Source organism: Lynx canadensis, chromosome B4 (assembly GCF_007474595.2).
Source record: "Lynx canadensis isolate LIC74 chromosome B4, mLynCan4.pri.v2, whole genome shotgun sequence".
NCBI lineage: Eukaryota > Metazoa > Chordata > Mammalia > Carnivora > Felidae > Lynx > Lynx canadensis.
In genome coordinates this window covers 127,589,342-127,608,400 of record NC_044309.1, presented here as the reverse complement: position 1 = coordinate 127,608,400, position 19,059 = coordinate 127,589,342, and the positions used below count along the sequence as shown (strand labels likewise).

General features: G+C 47.7%; 1 protein-coding gene across 1 annotated transcript in view; it reads left to right on the top strand.

Moving 5' to 3' along the window:
* Nucleotides 1-19,059, top strand: part of LARGE1 (LARGE xylosyl- and glucuronyltransferase 1) — a 512,482-nt gene that overhangs the window by 405,281 nt on the left and 88,142 nt on the right. Inside the window, exons 7-8 of the mRNA XM_030322309.1 lie at nucleotides 17,850-17,961; nucleotides 18,687-18,816. Coding sequence (XP_030178169.1) covers nucleotides 17,850-17,961; nucleotides 18,687-18,816 — 242 coding nt within the window. The remainder of the gene's footprint in view (nucleotides 1-17,849; nucleotides 17,962-18,686; nucleotides 18,817-19,059) is intronic.

The following is a 19,059-nucleotide window of genomic DNA, read 5'->3' as shown; positions in this document are numbered from 1 at the left end:
CCCCGTTCATGCTCTGTCTCTCTCTGTCCCAAAAAAAAAATTTTAAAGTTGAGCTCTGAGCTTCCAGGCTGCCAAAGTAAAAAGGTCTGCTCGGTCATTTGAAGGATTCTTGCTCCAAAAGAATATATAATTGTTTATTTTGAGGGGACTCAATCTACAGTGGACGGTGTCCTCAGTAACATCCTTGCAATAAATGCAATGGAGAGTTTTGTAGAGCTCTTTGTTCAGTGTCCTTTGGGGAAAATTGGAGGCCAGGCATGGGAGTTTAGTACAGGCCCCAGGCAGTGTGGCCCTGTCATGCAGCATTCTGCAATCCCCCCACTGGCCCTTAACCAGTCATCCATCACTGTGACTCCTCTCTCCCAGGCCTTTGGCAGGACCTCAATGGCAAATCATGCAGGGTTAAATTCTGATAGCAAAAGAAATGACTGTTTTGTAAGTTAAAGCCTAAATGAATTGAAATGTCCTAATTTTGACTATGAAAAGAGGATGGGAAAGCTGTAGGCATCTTCCTTGGGATCCACGTACACCTCTCAACTTCTGGGCTCAGGGAATGTGTTGTTTCTATGCACTTCTCTTTCTCTGGCCAAGATGGGCATCATTTCCCTCCTTCGATGGCTCTGAAATGTATTTCCAACATACAGCATGCAGCCTCGTGCCTTCTGACCTATTCTCCAGCAGCCTTGAGCTCTAAGTAAGGAACACATTCCATCCAGGCAGATTTTTTTACCTGCCACTTGCTACTAAATCAGTGACCTTTTCTAGATTGAGCCTCGACAAAAGCTTTTTCATGCGGCCAGCTCACCTGGGACAGACAGACAGACAGACTGCAGCTGCCCCTGGTTCCTTTCCTGGACGCCTCGGTGCTATAGGCTCCTCATTCGTCTACCGCTCTTTCTTCTTTTGCTCTGAGCCGAGGGAGAGTTTCTTTCTCCTCAAATGTCACTTCAGCTATGCTTTTCCAACCCCCTGTCTTCTCTGGTAGGCTCCCATTCCCGCTGCCACCATCAGTCTGGACCCTCTCTTCTACTGTGCTGTCCCCATGTCTCTTAGCCCCACTTGGCATTTTACTGTGGATCCGTCTGTGGCCTGGCTCTCCCACTGGAACGGATGTGCCAACGAGACAGGACCTTAAGGTTTTTGGCTTTGTTGTTGTTGTTTACGACTCAGAGCCCAGAACAGTGCCTGGCACATAATCGGCACTTAATAAATGAATGCTGGATGAATTGAATGGGTGGATGGCTGGCTGGCTGGCTGGCTGGCTGAGCAGATCTAGATTAGAATGCTGGCTCCTTGTTCGGAATTATGTGCTTATCTACATACACATACATGCATCCCCTGTCTGGCTCTCTCCCACCACTGCCCAGTGACTTCACCAGACCAAATTATTTTCTACACTGAACTTGCAAGCCTCCATTTATAGTCTGCATCAAAAAGGATATCAAAACTGTTGAAAAGCAAGGTCTTGTGTTTTGTTATTGGCGACTTAATACCATGCCAAAGAAGACCATTAGCTGACTATTACAGGTGTGTTGCCCTTGGCTTGCTAAGAGAGGACTCTCTCCGAGGAGGACGGCAACCAGCAGGCTTCGAGACTGCGAGCAGAACCCCGTGGTTTATGTGGCGTGTCTGCTGTTCAGCTCCTGCAGGTGTGGCGTGAGAAGAGTGTGTGTAAGGGCCCCAGGAAGCCAGGGTCCACGCCAGCTGTTGGTATCAGCAGCCTTCCTTCCCACGCTGATCCTGAACAGCTGAGAAGCACCGTTTTGTTAAGACTCGAGGGTTCTGGTCTCTACACAGCTGTGTAATCTTGAGAATCCCGTTTCCTCTTGCTGTAACTCGGTTCCATCAGTGATGCCATGACAAGGTTAGAGTAGATGATTACTAAGTTGTTCCAAGTGTAATATTTTTAACCACATTAGGACCTGGTATTGATAAGCTGTTCTAATGCCCTTTTGAAGTCTGCTGTTTAGCATGTCTCTCTTACAGGTGTCAGGCCATGTATTTGGTCACGTGCTTTGTCTCCTTGATGAGTCCGTGGCCTTTCTGAGGGGGAGGACCCTGTCTTGTCTATGGGTCTGTCACCCATAGTCAGAGCTAGTGCCCAATACTTGTGCATTGTGTGGACAATGCGACTCAGCTCTTTTCCTGCACTTGGGTGCCTGCTGATGGAGTTTTAATTATGCAGTGAAATGCCCCAAAACACAGGTGGCTTGTGCAAAATTCATAAATCCTCCATGCATAAGTTCTGAGAATCTGATCACTCTCGTATGCCATCTCTCACATTTCTTCAATATAGAAAACTTTTTTTTAATGTTTTTAATGTTTATTTATTTTGGAGAGACAGACAGACATACAGTGCATGGGCAGGGAAGGGGCAGAGAGAGGGAAACAAGAATCGGAAGCAGGCTCCAGGCTCTGAGCTGTCAGCACAGAGTGCAGCGCGGGGCTCGAACCCACGAACTGTGAGATCATGACCTGAGCCAAAGTCGGACGCTTAACCAACTGAGCCATCCAGGCACCCGTAGGAAACTTTTTTAACCCCCTTTCCTTCTCTTTTCATCTTCATCCCAGAAGAATGACACCTAGGCTTCAGGTCACACTCGGATCCCAGCTCCATCATTAGCCTGTGCAGAATCAGGCTAGTCCCATTTTACCTCTGAGCCTTACCTGTAAATGGGAACAACGCTAACCTTGCAGGGTTGGTCACAGGATTAAGTAACCTCTAGCACAGTGCCTAACAGGGACTAAGTAATGTTAATTGTTCCCTCCAGGGCTCAGTTCAAGACACCCTCAGAGCTTTCCCAGGCAACCCCTGGTGGTGGTTCTTCAGACACCATAGGATATGATACCTCTGTTGTTTATCTTGGAGTATCTATACTCACTTTTGCACAATAGATTATAAAATGCTAAGCATCATGGCACCTACTAAAGTGTCTACTCTTTTTTTAGCCCAGTGTCTGGAAAATAGCAGATGCTTAATTCATGTTCTGTGCAGGCAGCGGAGACCGCACAGGGGAAGGACAAGGGCACCTGCTAACATTTCTTTATCATTCAGATGGAAAGTGTGGTCCAAAATATTCCCCAGGCCCTTGCCACTTTGATATCCTATGCCATGATGCTGGAATGGGTTTGTTCATTTTTTTTCTTGGTTTTTTTTTTTTTTTTTTTTTTTAAGTAAAAAAGCCTCATCCTTGATGCAGGAGTTTCCTTAGACACGGGGCGGGGGTGGGGGGGTGGGGGGGCTTTTCTAAACACGAGACACAGTTTTCTTCTGTGAGCACTTGTCCTCAGGTTATCGACAGAGAGAAATGTGATTTTGAGCTCAGCTTTCCTGCCCCAGTGGGCTGCTTTGGCACATTGTTTCAGGGAAGAAGAGTGGCAACTGATTTCCCTCCTGGAAGGACATGTATCACAAGGTGTGTATATCAGGCGCTTCAATCTGAAGCTGGTGAGAGAAGTACAGAGACTTTGGTTTCTCACCACTAATGCTAAGGAAGCCAGTTACAACTTTAGAGTCCCCATTGACGGGTGACAGACGGTTGCCCTCCCTTCTGCTGTTATTCAGGGGAGATTCCTTTTCTGGCTGCTTTCTCCTTTGTTCAACAGCAAAGCATTATGGGGCTCAGCATTCTGCCTTGGTCTTCTCCATTAGCTTCTCCTTTCCATGAACTTGTGTCCTTTTTTTTTTTAAATGTTTATTTATTTTTGAGAGAGAGACAGTGTGAGCAGGGAGGCACAGAGAGAGAGAGAGAGAGAGAGAGAGAGAGAGAGAGAAGCTGAATCAGGCTCCAGGCTCTGAGTTGTCAGCACAGAGCCAGATGCGCGACTTGAACCCACGAACCACAAGACCATGACCTGAGCCAAAGCTGGATGTTTAACTGACCGAGCACCCAGGTGCCCCTCCATAAGCTCATGTTCTTAAATGCCATTTGTGTTTTAGTGATACCCAAATCTGCAGCTTGGATCGCAGGCTCAATTTAGGCCAAACAAGAACTCTTGATTCTACCCCAGTTGTGATATATCCAAGCTTTAGGATACGGTTCAGCAATAAAAAGAAAAGCAGTATTAATGCATATGGCTTGGATAAATTTCAGAAACACTATGCTAAGTACAGGAAGTCAAATATGAAAAACTGTGTGCCCTGTGATTGTGATTCTATTAAGTGCAGTCCTAGAAAAGGCTCGACGATAGTGTAACGGAACGAAAATCAGCAGTTGCCTGGAGCTGGGGTTCAGGGAAGTAGATTGCAGAAGGGCCCCAAGGAAACATTGGGGTGTTGGAACCATTCTGTATCTTGATGGTGAGGATGGTTACATGGCTAGACATATTTGCCAAAGTTTTGTTAAACTCCAGATCAGTGAGTTTATTGAATTCCACTGTATTTCAATAAAGCTTGAGGAAATGATTCCATAGTTTCTATCTAAGCAACTAGAGAGGTGGAGAGAGTGAGCTGCTCTTCCCTGATGTGGGTAGCACAGGTGAGAGCAGGTGGAGCAGAGAAGGATCAAGACCTCAATATGGGATGCACCAAGTCCAAGATGCCTGGTACATGCCCCAAGGAGAGAAGTGAGATGGCGGCTGGATTTATGATTCTGGAGCTCAGTGTAGAAATCAGACTGGGGATATAAATTGAAAGTTACCAACACGTGGGCAGTATTTAAAGCAGAGTGGCCCCGGGGCACCTGGATGGCTCACTTGGTTAAGCGTCCGACTTCAGCTCAGGTCATGGTCTCATGGTTTGAGAGTTCAAGCCCCATTTAGATCTCGCAGCTGTCGGCACAGAGCCTGCTTCGGATCCTCTGTCTCTCTCCCTCTCTCTCTGTCTCTCTCTGCCCCTCCTCCACTCACACTCTCCCTCTCTCAAAAATAAACAAACATTAAAAAAAATTTTTTTTTAATAAATAAATAAAGCAGTGGCCTGGAGGGAAGTCACTGGGGACGCAGGCAGATGATTGGCAAACAGAGAAGCTCCAGGGATTGAGTGAGGTCTTGGCACTCTGGCCTCAGTGGTGAAGACACAGGGGGATGCCCCACGTAGACCTATTATTGACATATATTACTTCCACGATGTATTAGCTACGTTGTCATCAGCTTTTATGTTGGCGAAATCCAATTCAAACATTGCCCGTTTTTAAATGTGCATTTCAGTAGTGTTTAGCTGTTTATAGCATTATGCAGCTGTTCTCTCTCTCTACTTTCAAGACATTTCCTGTCACCCTAGAAAAGCTCCCCATACCCAGTCAGTGATCACTCCCCACCACCCCTCCCACAGTGCCCGTTAACCACTGACCTACTTTCTGTCTTTATAAATTTGCCTACTCTAGACATATAAAAGGAATTATATAGTATGTGATCTTTTGTGTCTGGCTTCTTTCACCAGGTGTAATGTGTCCAAGGTTCACCCGAGTTGTAGCGCATATCAATACTTCTTTCTTTTTATGGCTGAGTATGTTATTTTGTTATTATGGCTTTGTGTCTCCCCACGCTGACTCCAGGGAGCATGTGTGGGAGTTCTTACCTGAGAACTTTCCTCCCTTCCTCCTTTTACCTCGCTGTCCCTTCCTTCCCCTCCCTCTACTGATTTGACTTATTTTAGGGGGTGAGTCTCACCTCCTCGGAGACTTACCCCATGTCCAGCAGCATCTCTTTTGTGTCCTTCAAGACATATACAGTAGTAATTCCATCAAGTTGCCTTTACCACCTCTTTCCAGGAGGCTGATTGGCTCCAGGCACAGGCTGACTTGTTATCACCACAGAACCATCCCCAGCAAGGAGAGAGCAGTTCAATGCTCTCCGGGGTATGTGGAGCCCTGAGAGATCCAGGGTTAGGGGAGCGTCAGAGTCTATCCCCTTCCCTACGTGCTCCACCCCCTTACTGGATTGCAGGCACCTCACCTCCACCTCTTGGTGTGGATGGCCCTCAGCCCAAGCATGCCACCTGCACCCAGATCCCTCAGAAGGTGTTTACTGACCATGATGCACGTCTGCAGCCCTTACATCTCCACGCATCTCTAGGCATGTGGATCTCCAATGGGCTGTTTCTAATAGAAGGAAAAAAAAAAAATAAGACCTTTGGTTGCTAACCCTTCCAAGCATCCACTCGTCCTACCCCACACAGCAGCAACAACGTTCTTTTCAGATCCAAACTCTGATCACACGGGCATTTAATGGCCATAAATGAGGCTGTACAGTTCTCCTCAGTGCCACACCACACCACGGCGCACGGTTCACGTTGTCTTCTTTGCACATGGTGCCTGGTGTTGTGTGAGCAGATGGTCCTGCCTGCCTCAGACCCTTCAGCTGTGTCCCTGCCTATCCTGCACGGAGAAGCTCCTTACTCCTTCACCATGAGGCCCTGCACATTTACCGCGTTGGCTATCAGTCCCTCGAGGGGTGGATTTTCCTCCTGACACCAACCAGTGCTCCAGCCCCCTGGGGACACCAAGTAGGCATCCTACAATGCAGTTCTGACACAACTACCTGGAATTGGCATCCAACCCCACAGACTTATGGGCTCTGTCCCACAGGACTGCCTGTCCCTCGGACACCAGACATGAGCATCAGACCCCCAGGTTACCCACAGTTCCATTTGACTTGGCTACAAAGTCAGACCCTCCCTCAACCCCCTTCTCACATTGGTTTGCTATTTGCTAGAACACAGAACTCAGGAACCCACTGTACTTACTGTTAGTGGTTGATTCTAAAGAATGCAACTCAGGAACAGCCACATGGATGAGGTGCCTAAGGACGAGGTTGAAGGGGGAGGGTGCGGTAGAGGGGCCGTGGCCTTTCTGAGTGCACTCCCCTCAGGCACCCTGATGTGTTCACCAGTCCGCAAGCTCTCTAATCCCGTTGCTTAGGGTCTTCACGGAGGTTTCGTCAGGTAGGTAGGCATGGTTGATTAAATCACTGGCCATTTGTGATGAACTGTCTCCGGTCCCTCTCCCTTCTCTGGAGGTTGGGCAGTGGGGTGAAAATCCCAAGCTTCCAATCAAGGCTTTGTCTTTCTGGCAGCCAGCCTCCCCCACCCAATGTAGCTCTCTAGGAGCCCACCAAGAGTCACCTCATTAGAACAAAAGATGCTCTGGGGCACCTAGGTGGCTCAGTCAGTTGAGACTCCAACGCTTGATTCCGGCTCAGGTCATGATCCCAGACTCATGGGATCAAGCCCTGTGTAGGTCTCTGCACTGACTGTGAAGGCTGCTTGGGATTCTTTCTCTCCCTCTCTCTGTTCCTCCCCCCTCACACGTGCTATCTCTCTCTTCCTCTCTCTCTCTCTCAAAAAAAAAAAAAAAAACTATATGGGAAAAAAAATTAAGTGCTAGCTACAAAAGACACAAAAATGTTGGCTAATAATGGTAATACTTAAAGTTGAGCAGTAGTTTATGGTTTACAACATTTTATTTTACTCTTAAAATAACTATGATGGAAATAGACTGAATTTTACCATCATCCGTTTTAAAGAAATGAAAACTAAAGCTCAGGAATCAAGCAGTTTTGGCCCAGGTTGCACAATTAATACAATTGACCTTTGAACAATTTCAGGAATGGGGGCACCAAACCCCTGCCCCTCACACAGTCAGAATATCTGCATTTAGCTTCCGACTCCCCCCAAACTTACCTACTTACTGCCTGGAGGCCTTACCAATCATGTGAATAACTGCTTGGCAGATATTTTGTACGTTATCCGTATTATATCCTGTATTCTTACAAGCAACCAAGAGAAAAAGAAATGTTAAGAAAATCAGAAGAGCAGTGAATTTACAGCCCTATACCATATTTAACCAAAAAACTCCATGTGTAAATGGGCCTGCACAGTTCAAACCCATGTTGTTCAAGGGTCAGCTATAATTGGAAAAGCCAGAACTTTTCTGGTGGTCTTAGACTCCCACAAGTAAGTGCTTTTTCTTCAATTGTAGTAGGAAAAGTGAGATTGTTTCTCCTAGGTGCTATCAACAGTGAGTTACAGGAGTATCTGTGAGCCAGGTATCTGAAAGTTGCTAACAAATTGTGGGTGTTTTTTTTAAGTTTATTTATTTATTGAAAGAGAGAGAGCATGCAAGTGGAGAAGGGGCAGAGAGAGACAGAGACAGAGAGACAAAATCCCAAGCAGGCTCCTTGCTCCCAGCACAGATCCTGACACGGGGCTCAAACTCACAAACCGTGAGATCGTGACCTGAGCCGAGATCAAGAGTCGGACACTTAACCGACTGAGCCACCCAGGCGCCCCCAAACAAATTGTGTTTTTAAAAAAAGATCCAAGGAGTCCACGGATGGAAGTTGTAGCTGGATCCAGGCCAGCTCTGCTCCCCTGGGGGAGGCCTCGTCTGAGAGGTGACAGCAGTCAAGCGTCCTGGGAGTTGGTGTGATAAAAGCAGCCTTGGAAGATTGCCCAGCGGCTGGCCCTGTGTTCCTTTTTAGTTTTTCCCATTTCCAAAGACCAAAGATCAAGGAAGGAAGAAGAGAGAATCATTATTTGAGATTGAGCAGGATTTTTTAAACTGTAAGTTAAGTTAATGTGGGCTCACTTGGGACTGACCTAAGGAGGTGGGTGGGGACTTATTCTTGCATCTTGGCAGATGGAATCGTTACCTGGACCTTTATTGGATTGCAGACTCTTTTCTGAGCCTCAGGCTGTCCTTTCCTGTTTTCCACAGATGCTCCTGGGGTAGGAAGTGCTCTCAGCTCAGTACTCTGGGATTAACACTCAGATGAACCACAGAGGACTCTGCCGTATTCAGGACCCCTACCCACAGCCTCTGGTGGCGGTGCAGGCAGGGACAGGTGTGCAGGTCAAATACGCCTTGGCCAGCCTTTCTACCCATTCTTTCCTGTCCTTTGGAGCCTTACCCACAGTGTGAGGGAGAGGCCCTGCAGGTTGTTCCTAACCACAAATGTAGGTGTGGAAACGGAGTGCAACAGAGTAATCTGAACACCGCCTAATAAAGAGATCTTATAATCAAGTTGGAAGGGAGAGTTGAGGTCATCAAATCTAGTACAGAAATCCCTGGGTGCCCTCCCACTCCAAAGGCCCCCAAATCTGCCATGCATGAGAATTAAGGGGGCTGTCTTTGCAGAGAAATCCCCAGGCCTCATCCCAGGAGAATCTGCTTCATTGAGGTTAGGGGTGGGGCCTGGCGGAAGGTAGCTAAACCATTTGAGAAGCGTTGTGTAGAGATCATAAAATCTGACAGGCGGGGACTGGGCCTGTTTTCTTCTTCGCTGTTGTTTCTCCAGCAGTTGGCACAGAGCCCCGTGCACAGTAGGATCTTGGTGAATACCTGCTGGCTGAGGGCTGAATCATGCAGCCTTTTCCAGAACTACGCCAGTATTTAAAAGCTGCTCCCTAGAAAGGCAGCCTGTTTCCATTTTGGCGAACTCTAAGGGAACTTACAGCCTTGCTTATAAGAAGCAAAATCTATCTTCCTTCGGTCTTCACTCATTCAGCCTAATTCTGCCTTCTAGAGTGACACGGATTCTAATTCCTCTTAGAGGGGATTATCCCTCAGCTATCAAGGTCAGCAAGAATGGGGTCTTTATCTCCAAATGAAATCAAGGTTGACTGGAATGAATAAACTAGAGAAGCACCCCCAAGGCAAGAAAATGATTGGAGAGAAGACCTTTTTTTAACTAGGGCACGTGCATTCCAACGCAAGGACGCACAGTATGAGCCTGTGGTACATAAACCTAACCAAGAGTCTCCGGGAACCCCATGAAGTAGATCCCTTTACCATTTTACAGAGGAGGAGACTGAGGGACTATGAATTGACCCAGGATTACCATTCAAGTAGAATTTGAACAAGGCGAGAATTATATTCAGGTTCAAAGAAAGGAGAGGCAGCCAGGTTGGAGAAGCTTGCGCATAGAAAACACAGCCAGCATGGAGTCAGCACTTGAGCCCCAGCATTGGATGGTATGTTCCCAAGCACCTCACTCCCTTTCTCTGGGCTCCACCTGTAAAAGCAGGCAGTTCCGGAGTGAGTACTCAGATCTTTGCTGTGCCTGGGACTTTCGGTGATCCCAGAGTGACTTCAGGCAGAGTTATACTGAGGATGTAGGATGTAGGGAAACGTGCAGGTTCCCGAAACAGTCCTTTTCAACCCATCCAGGGTTGTTTTAAATACCTTTTGTGTTGCATCTTCTCAGGGGATGCTTTATTATTCCGCACCCACTAGCAGAGGGCATCCAGGGCGAGGAACAGTCCTTTCAGGATGTGTAGTAAACGGTAATGTGATACTATACGTTTTCCTTATTACAGCCGTCCTGCGCTCAGACATGCATTATTGAATGGTACTATTAAAGACTTTTCTATTTTAAAATAGCTTATTAGAATAAATATGAGGTTGAAAAGTCATTGTTGCTTTCTCTGCTGCTACTACGGACAGCCCCTAGCTATCACATTTTAATATTCACCTGCTGGTGCAAGCAGAGCAGTTTTGATATGCAGCGGTGATTGGTGGACTTTCTCTGTGCATCCAGGAGCTTTCCTGGGGGCGGGGGAAAGGAGGCAGCCCTGGGAGCATCTGCAATCCACGTTAGAACTCTGTTCCTGGCGTTTACCTGGAGAGGTTAACCTGTAAGCATCCATTTCCATCCCATTCAGCTAGAAAGAGTTTACCAGTTCCAGATGGGCTAGGGTGGTCCGTGATAGATTTTCATCTACCCATCCGTGCTGTACTGGGCCCCCAGGAGCACTAAGCTTTTAATCAAGGAAGCAAAATTATCAAATTTGCACCTTCCAAATATTTTTACATAGGCTGAATGGAATGGCACGGCTCCCTTCAGAGAAGGTGATCAAGTGTGATCTGCCAAGTAATCTGGGAAGAAAATGTGATAAGGGGGTGACAGAGCAGGCGAGGGGACAGGTTTGAAAAATAGCAGATAAAATCTGTGGGGTTTGGTTATGGCAAGGATGTGAAGAGCAAGGAATTAAGAGAAGATGCTTTGGAAAGTGGTCTGAACTGGGATGGAGATAGGTGACTAACTTCCTGTCAGTGGTTCTTGAGGCCACTGGAGCAGATCCTGTCATCCAGGGATAAAATGTAGAACAAGAAGAAGTGGGGCGGGGGGCAAGGATGGGAGCCGGGGAGCACCAGCATCGAAGGGGAGGCAGGGAAAGAATGTTCAGAGGGAAGAAAACAGCCAAGAGACTGGTGCAGCTGATAGCTTCAGAAAGGCACGGCAGGGCCAGCAGGACAGGGTGCGGGCAGTAGGGCCAGATTTCGCAGAGTCTAGTGTATGCAGCCAGTGTGAGCACTTGATAGGAAGACTCAGACACCATATGCACAGTGACCATCACCGTGGAGAGGAAGGGCAGTGCCTTAGGCAGGCATCTGCCAGGAGCAGGGCTCTTTGCCTGTGTCACTTGACTGCACATCCCTTCTTGGAGGCGGGAGGTAGATTCTGTCCTTGCCCTTTTACAGTGAGGAAATAGAGGCTCAGAAAAGTAAGACCGTGGCCAAACCATACAGAATCAGGGCTAGACCCCTCTTCATCTGGGTCACAAACCGTTTGTCTAATTCACCATGCTGTCTGCCTCCCTCCCGGCCACCTGGTGGGCGAAGCCCAGCATGCCCTGTCCATGCCCCCATGTGCCACGTGGAAGCATCACCATCCCCCTGCTTCTGGGGCTTCACCTCCTGAACGGAGCTCTCTGCCTTGAGCCAAAAGCTGCGGAAGGAGGGAGCGAGGGGAGTTCCCAGCCCGGAGCCATCCGTCTGCTGGCTGGTGACACCGACACCAGGGCCCCAGCAGAATAGCAAGCTTGTTCGCTCTTGTCTGGCTGTTAGTGGTGATGTATGAATAAGCAAAGAAGACAGCTTCATTTTCATAAGTTAACTTGTGCCTGGAGTAAGGAAGACGGGGAACAGTGCACTTAATCATAACCACAGGGCTGCACGGAAAACAATGACAAAGCCTTTTCTGTTAGTCACGGTGGTTTATTATAATAACTCCTAAGAAGACGAGACAGTGCGGGATGCTGAGCGAGGCAGCACGCCAGCGGCCCGTGTTCCCCCCCAGCCCCCCCACACCGCCCCCCAAGACGAGTCCCCTGGGACTTTACCTCTTAATGGGATGGCAGGTCTCATGTGTGTTCGCATCATCCAGGTTAAGGCTTTAGACTTTGACCTCTGGAGACCAGATGCCATCTGGCTGATGAGCTGGGATTGGCAAAGCTATAAAGGATGGCCTGTCTTATGCACCGTCTCTGCTGAGAACGGTGTTGTGAGATAGCACTGTTATCAGAAAAGCTTGTGGGGAAGCTTGGGGGTTTGGAGGTCTGTGTGGACCAGCAGGTGTAGCCCACAGTGCAGGTAAGGATGCAGTAGACGACCCCGGGGAGACCCCAAGCCAGCATCACCCACCCTCCCCCACAGAATCAATTATTCCCTGCCCTCCATTCCTCTAACTTATCAGTGTTTCTGTCACTGTGGGTACCATGCTGTTTCATAATTGTTTATCTGTCTCCTCTTCTAGCTGCCTCTAGGGCAAGGACCGTGTTTTATTTGTCTTTGATTCCTTAGTTTTCATGTGGTATCTGACACAGAGCAAACCCTCAGTCGATATTAAACAGAACCAAAGTCTAGGCAGAGTAAGGACCGTGTCAGCTAAGGAAGGATCAGGGGAGAAGGCCGAGACTGCTGATGCCTGAATCCAGGTGGATGGGACAGAAGGTGGGGCCAGGGAATTCTGGGTGTAATGATAAGAGCAGATATTTACTGAACATTTTACTATTTTTCCAGGCATTAGTGGTAACATTTGAATAAGCAAAGAACACAAAATAGTGCCTAGAGAAAAAAAATTAATTCTAAGGGATGTCCTACGTATTCACTTTATAAATGAATGAAGAAATGGGCACCAAGAGATTGAGTAACTTGTTCAAGGTTGCACAGCTAATAAGTGGAAGAGCCAGGATTGGACATGGGCGGTCTGGCTCTGATGTTTGCTTTCTTCATCCCTTCACTGTCCTCAAGAAGCCTACCACTGGAGGCTGCCACTGAGTTCTGCTGGTTTGTCGGCTAGATTTAGATGCCATAAGAGTTTATCGTGTGCTGGGGACCCGACTGGTGAACCTCGCCTTCGACCCTTGCCTTCGACTGTCAGGGACAGAGTTTCCACACCTGGATCACTAATTCTCAAACGTTAATGTCCTTTCCAATTACCTGTTTTTTTAAAATGCAGATGACCAGACCCAGTGACCGGAATTCTTATTTAGAATTGAGGCATGAGAGAATTAATAGATGACGTGAACCCCACCTTCCCAGACACTGAGCCAATTTAAGGGTAAAAGAGAGCAAAATGTCACCTTTTTAGTGCAAGTTAAATTGGAGGGCTTACTGTGGATGTTTGTCATATCAACACTCTGAGTTGGAATTGGGCCCCCCCCCACCCCGTCCCAAGAAGTGTGGGGCAACCGTGGCCTCGTGGAAAGGGGCCTTCTCCAGGAAAGGACAGGGTTAAGGGGACCCTCTGTCAGAATAGGGATGGAGGAGGGGTTAAGCAATGTAGGCTTGTTTCTCTGAAGCTCACCAGCCAGGTAAGTCCTCCTGTGTGATAGAGGAGACAAAGGGTTGGGGCTAGCAGCCAGGAAATTCCTCTTTCTAGAAACCAGAGAGGCAGGGGGAAGCTGCCTCTGGGTCATAATTAATGTCTAGGTTGATGCCCAGGAACCTGCAGTTAATAAGAACCTCAGAAGCACTCAGTTCTCAGACCACAGTTAGATAAAGTCCTAGAAGGACCTAACTGTTGTGCTAGATTGACCTTCAAAGAAAAGCTTGTGGATGGGCTTGCTCTCTTCCAGAAGCTTCCAGGGGAGCTTGGATGATCTGTGAAAATAGTTATGACTTACAGAGTGCTTCATAGGTTTCAGGCCCTATGCTTAACCCTTAACACACATGAAGTCATTCAGACATGTGTAGACACAACAGCCCTAATGGTTAGAGACTGAGGCCAAGAGAGGTCAAGTAATTTTCTCAAGGCTATACAGCTGGAAAGGGGCAGGGGCAGGGCCAGGAATTGGGATCAGGCAGTGGGACCTGAGGTTTCCACTCTTTACCTCTAGCTACCCTGCTGCATGGTTCCCTGTGGATGGACAACAGACCTCTGCAGGATAGGACACATCAGACAGTCCAAGGTACTCACAAGCCCACTTGCAAAGCCCAGCTGCCCTTTTTTTCTTTTTAATTTTTTAAAATGTTTTATTATTTTTTTTTAATGTTTATTTATTTTTGAGAGACAGAGAGAGAAAGAGCATGTAAGCAGGGGAGGGGCAGAGAGAGAGGGAGACAGAGAATCTGAAGCAGGCTCCAGGTTCCAAGCCGTCAGCACACAGCCCAACATGGGGCTTGAACCCATGAACCATGAGATCATGACCTGAGCTGACGTCAGCCACTTAACTGACTGAGCCACCCAGTCACCCCATTGTTCTATTTTATTTTTGAGAGAGAGAGACAGAGACAGAGTGCGAGCTGGGGAGGGGCAGAAAGAGGAAGAGACACAGAATCTGAAGCAGGCTCCAGGCTCCAGGCTGTGAGCACAGAGCCTGACGTGGGGCTTGAACTTCCAAACTGTGAGATCATGACCTGAGCTGAAGTTGGACACTTAACCGACTAAGCCACCCAGGCTCCCCAACCCAGCTACCCTTTTAATCCCTGACAGAGCAGCTAATGAATCCATCTGAAAAAGCAAAATGAAATCTTAGTAGCTGTTTATTATTTTGCATTTTGTCAACCAGCGGATGTTAAAATTATAGCTATCGTGTTCCTAATTAAGGATTTTTTAACCTTAAAGAGGGCTGGCATGTGTAAAGGAGTCGTATGCAACCATCATGAGAAATGCAGCCCAGGTGCAAATTGAGAGGGGAGTTTGGATAACATTAACTTAGGTTAATCATGTATGTCACTCCTTCTCTGGAGATCAAGACCTTGGGTTCGAGCCTTGGGCAGAGCAACCAACATAAACATGCTTTCAGGTGGTGCCACCCTACCTTTGCAGTTTTCCATGCAGGTGAGGAAGGTGCCAGATTTGCCAGAGAATGTGTTGGTGAGTAGGGGAAGGGCAAAATGCTTTGCAGCTTCAGAAGTGTGGGGGTACTAATACACTACACTAACATTGCGTGTCTCCCAGTCGGGAGAGGTTTATCCACCAGACGTCATTGATTTAGTGTATTTATTGGCACCCGTTAGTGTGTTGAATACCACCCAGTCCTTGCCCTCGGACTAATGTAGGTGGATATTTACAAATGAGGTGTGGGTTTACCTGCGTATCACCCACTCTGTCCTTTACAGGGTGTAAGTCGGCTATGCAAAACATGCCAGGAGGAAGTGCTAAATAGAGCTGTCTCCCATCTCGTGGGAGCGAAGGTAGAGTGACCATTCAGACTTAGGGGTGTTCATAGGTGGCTTCATGCTAGATGAATGGGAAGGGTTGACGGTCAGGGGTTGTCTGGGGGTCAGGGCAGTTCCCATCAAGCAAGAGCCAAATGAGCAATGAGCCAGAGGTGAGAATGTAAACAATAAAACTGTACATTTTCATTTGTCAGGAATGAAGTGTGGTTAAATAGAGAAAACTTCTGGGGTGCTTGGGTGGCTCAGTTGGTTTAGCAGCCAACTCTTGATTTCAGCTCAGATCACAATCTCATGGTTCATGAGATCGAGCCCCGCGTCGGGCTCTGCACTGACAGCACAGATTCTCTGACCCTCCTTGCTCACTCACACGCACATGTACTCTCTCTCTCAAAATAAATAAACTTAAAAAAAGGAGAGAAAGCTTCTGAAGAAGTAGATTGAGGCAGAACACAGTTCATGGAATGCCAGAGTATGCGATTTGGACTTCGAAGGTGCTGAAGATGAGCATATCTGAACTTCAGGTGGCTACCCTAAAAGTCAGTGAACGATCATTCCCCTGTTGTCATTTTCAAGCATGTGACAGACACCGTGTTCATTGTACTGAACCCGGGGTCATTAGTAATTATGAACCGGATCCCTCAAGGACTCTGTGGCCCCCCTGCACCCCAACCTCTGTGAGAGGTTATCACGTGGACTCTGTAAGGAGGTCACAGCATCGGGATGCGGCACACATCTTTCTCAGCTGAGGACAACCTGCTTTTCAGATCTCATTGTTTTGCATGAACATCCCAAGCTCGTTGCATGTAGAATTGATTGGCTCTTGCACTTCTTGAATTGTTGATGTGTTTTTCTGAGGGATTCTACAAGTTTGGGATGTGATCATATACAATGACAAAGTGGGTGGTAGTATTTTTCCCATGCCTCTAATTTATGTATTTGTGCCGGGGTGATGATTTAGATAGGAGCTCGATAAATTGATCAAATAAATTACGCCGAGCCCACACACCATCATTTCAGGGAGCTGCCATCACACCAGGGAGGTTCTATATCATGCAGCATGCTGTTCCGGGAGAAATGTCGTGTTTTTCTTAACATGCTGCCAGGCTTTCATTTGGTCAGAAAGGTCTTTATTTCTCAGATTGGCCAATGATATCAAGACTTTAGCCCCAGAAGGCATCGCTTAGCTCTGGAAGACCATGATTATTAGTCATGTGACCCTTAGCAAGCTATTTAAAATATCCAAGCGTCAGTTTCTTTTTCCATAACAAGGGTTTTTCATTCTTCCCACAAATGCTTGTTGTAAAGGCAAACGAGATGGAATTGAGACGGTGGAAGGAGTGTGTGTGTCGCACAAGTATTAAATTATGTGCTGGCTCCACCACTACCTGTGCACATCATGATCCTGGTGAACTTCAGTTTCCTGGTGTGTAAATAGTTGACGGTTAAATCCAAGGGAATGAATACCTTCTGCAAGTAGATGATGGGCTTGTCTCGTGGAAGATGGGTGGGTCTGATGCCCTGCTTGCCCAAAGTGACTGACTCCCCTAAGGTGCTGAGAAACTAGTCTAAGAGGCCTGGCTCAGCCGTGCTGTTGGTCCCAGTACAGCAGACACAGGCCAACGTCAGAGCTGAGTGCTGGGGACAGAGAAGCAATTGCTCCTCTAGAAAACACTCCTGCATTGACATGACACAGTGGCTTGGGGACTCATGATGAAATGGACGTGAGAGTGAAAACACTGTGGGGAGGTGGCCCAAAGGGGGCTCTTCTCTATGGGCTTCCATCTCCTTCACCAAGGGGCATTTCTTCCCTCCGATGGGGGCAGATGATCTCAGCTGATGCCCAGACAGCCAGTGAACTCATGTACAGTGGGGAATAGTAGAGCTGGAACACTTGAGGTGTGTCCGTAAATATGTGTTGCATGAGTTAAGGGATGGATGGTCAGCTGGTCAGCTAGATGGTCGGCTGGTTTGTTGGTTGGTTGGTTGGTTTGGGATTCCGGTATTATCACAGAGTAACTGGGTGACCTTGGGCAAGTTAATTATCTGCTCCTTAGTTTCTTCTCTATAAAATGGGGGTAATAAAAATGGCGGGGCAAGGGGTACCTGGGTGGCTTAGTCGTTTAAGCATCCGACTCTTGATTTTGGCTCAGGTCATCATCTTGTGGTTTGTGAGATCAAGCCCCAAGTCAGGCTCTGTGCTGACAGCTCAGATCCTGCTTGGGATTCTCTCTCTCCCTCTCTCTCTGCTCCTCCCCCATGCACACATGCTCACTCCCTCTCTCTCTCTCTCAAAATGACTAAATAAACTTAAAAAAAAATGGTGGGGCTGCAAAAGTATGAAAATTAAATACACTAATACAAGTTAAGTACTTAGATCAGAGCCTGACACTTAATAAAAACTACAATAAGATTTGCCATTACTATATCTCCTATTCAGTACTTACTTACTGTTCCGTGTGGCTTGGCTTCTTTTAAGACCTTTGCTTTCTCTGTACTCTACAGGTCAGCAGGTCCTGGGCTTGGTAGAGAACCAGAGTGACTGGTACCTTGGAAACCTGTGGAAAAATCACCGTCCTTGGCCTGCCCTTGGAAGGGGCTACAACACAGGTAAATCGTGAGGGTGGTACATGGTGGGGGTTTCAGAAGGTGACGTGAGGGTTCAGTGTGCCTTCCTCTGAGGGAGGAGGCAGGCAAAGGATAGGAGGAGACCACTTGGTTGCCTGAATTCTGCAGTGGATGGTACCTACACAGCTGACCTTCGGTTCTTTCTTAGAGCCACAACTGTAGTCAGCTTGGCTGTCAGACCTTGGCTGTCAGTTGCAACCTAGCAAAAAGCCTCCCTCCTGACTCACCTTCAGATCTAGATCCCGTTGGGCTTTTCTAGAAGTATGACCTCTAGGTCCCTTGGCTCCGTTGATACAAAGATCGTGCCACAGTGACAAAGAACCCGACATCCAGCTTCTTACCGCAATAAAGATTTACTTTCCTCCGGTTCCATGTCCGTGTGAGGCCTGCTGGATCTTGCTCACCGTAGGCATTCCGGATTCATCTGGATTCATCCTTCCCGGTGTAGGGAGGAAAGTAGCAGATGTCCTATTGATTCTGAAGGTTTCTGGTCAGAAGTGACATAATTTCTGCTAATAGTTCATTGGCTAATGGTATCTTCATTCATTCATTCTGTGTTCAACAGCTACGTATAGACTGCCTGGTGTGGACTAGACCCTAGACCCCGTGCCAGGTAGGCCAGATAACTCCCATGACCTCACAGAGTGTATCAATAAGAGACTAGAGCGACATCCCTCTCCTTAAGCTCAGGACTGCCAATGTCTATTGTTGCAGTGCTTCTGGATCCTTCTGCCCTTTCTCCTTTATCTTCTATTGCCACCGCTTTGGAACCTTGCTCTTGAAGGATGTAGATGTGTGGCCTGTGTCAGGATCAAAACTTGGAGCTCAGGGGGCAGTAGGTTTGGTGAGGCCCAGAAGGACTGGGACCTGGCATCTGAGACCAGCTGGACTGGGGTGGGGTGAGTGTCAGGGCATGGCGCCACCTAAAAGGTCCTGGGGGCTAAAAGTCAACTCTGAGAGCTGAAGGTCAGGTGCGAATGCAGGGGCCCCGGAGGCCAAAGAAAAATGGATGACAGTCAAGCTTCCAGAGGTGAGAGTTCATAGATGGGGTCAAAGCTGGAGGAGGACAAGGAAAGGAAGTGTCAGA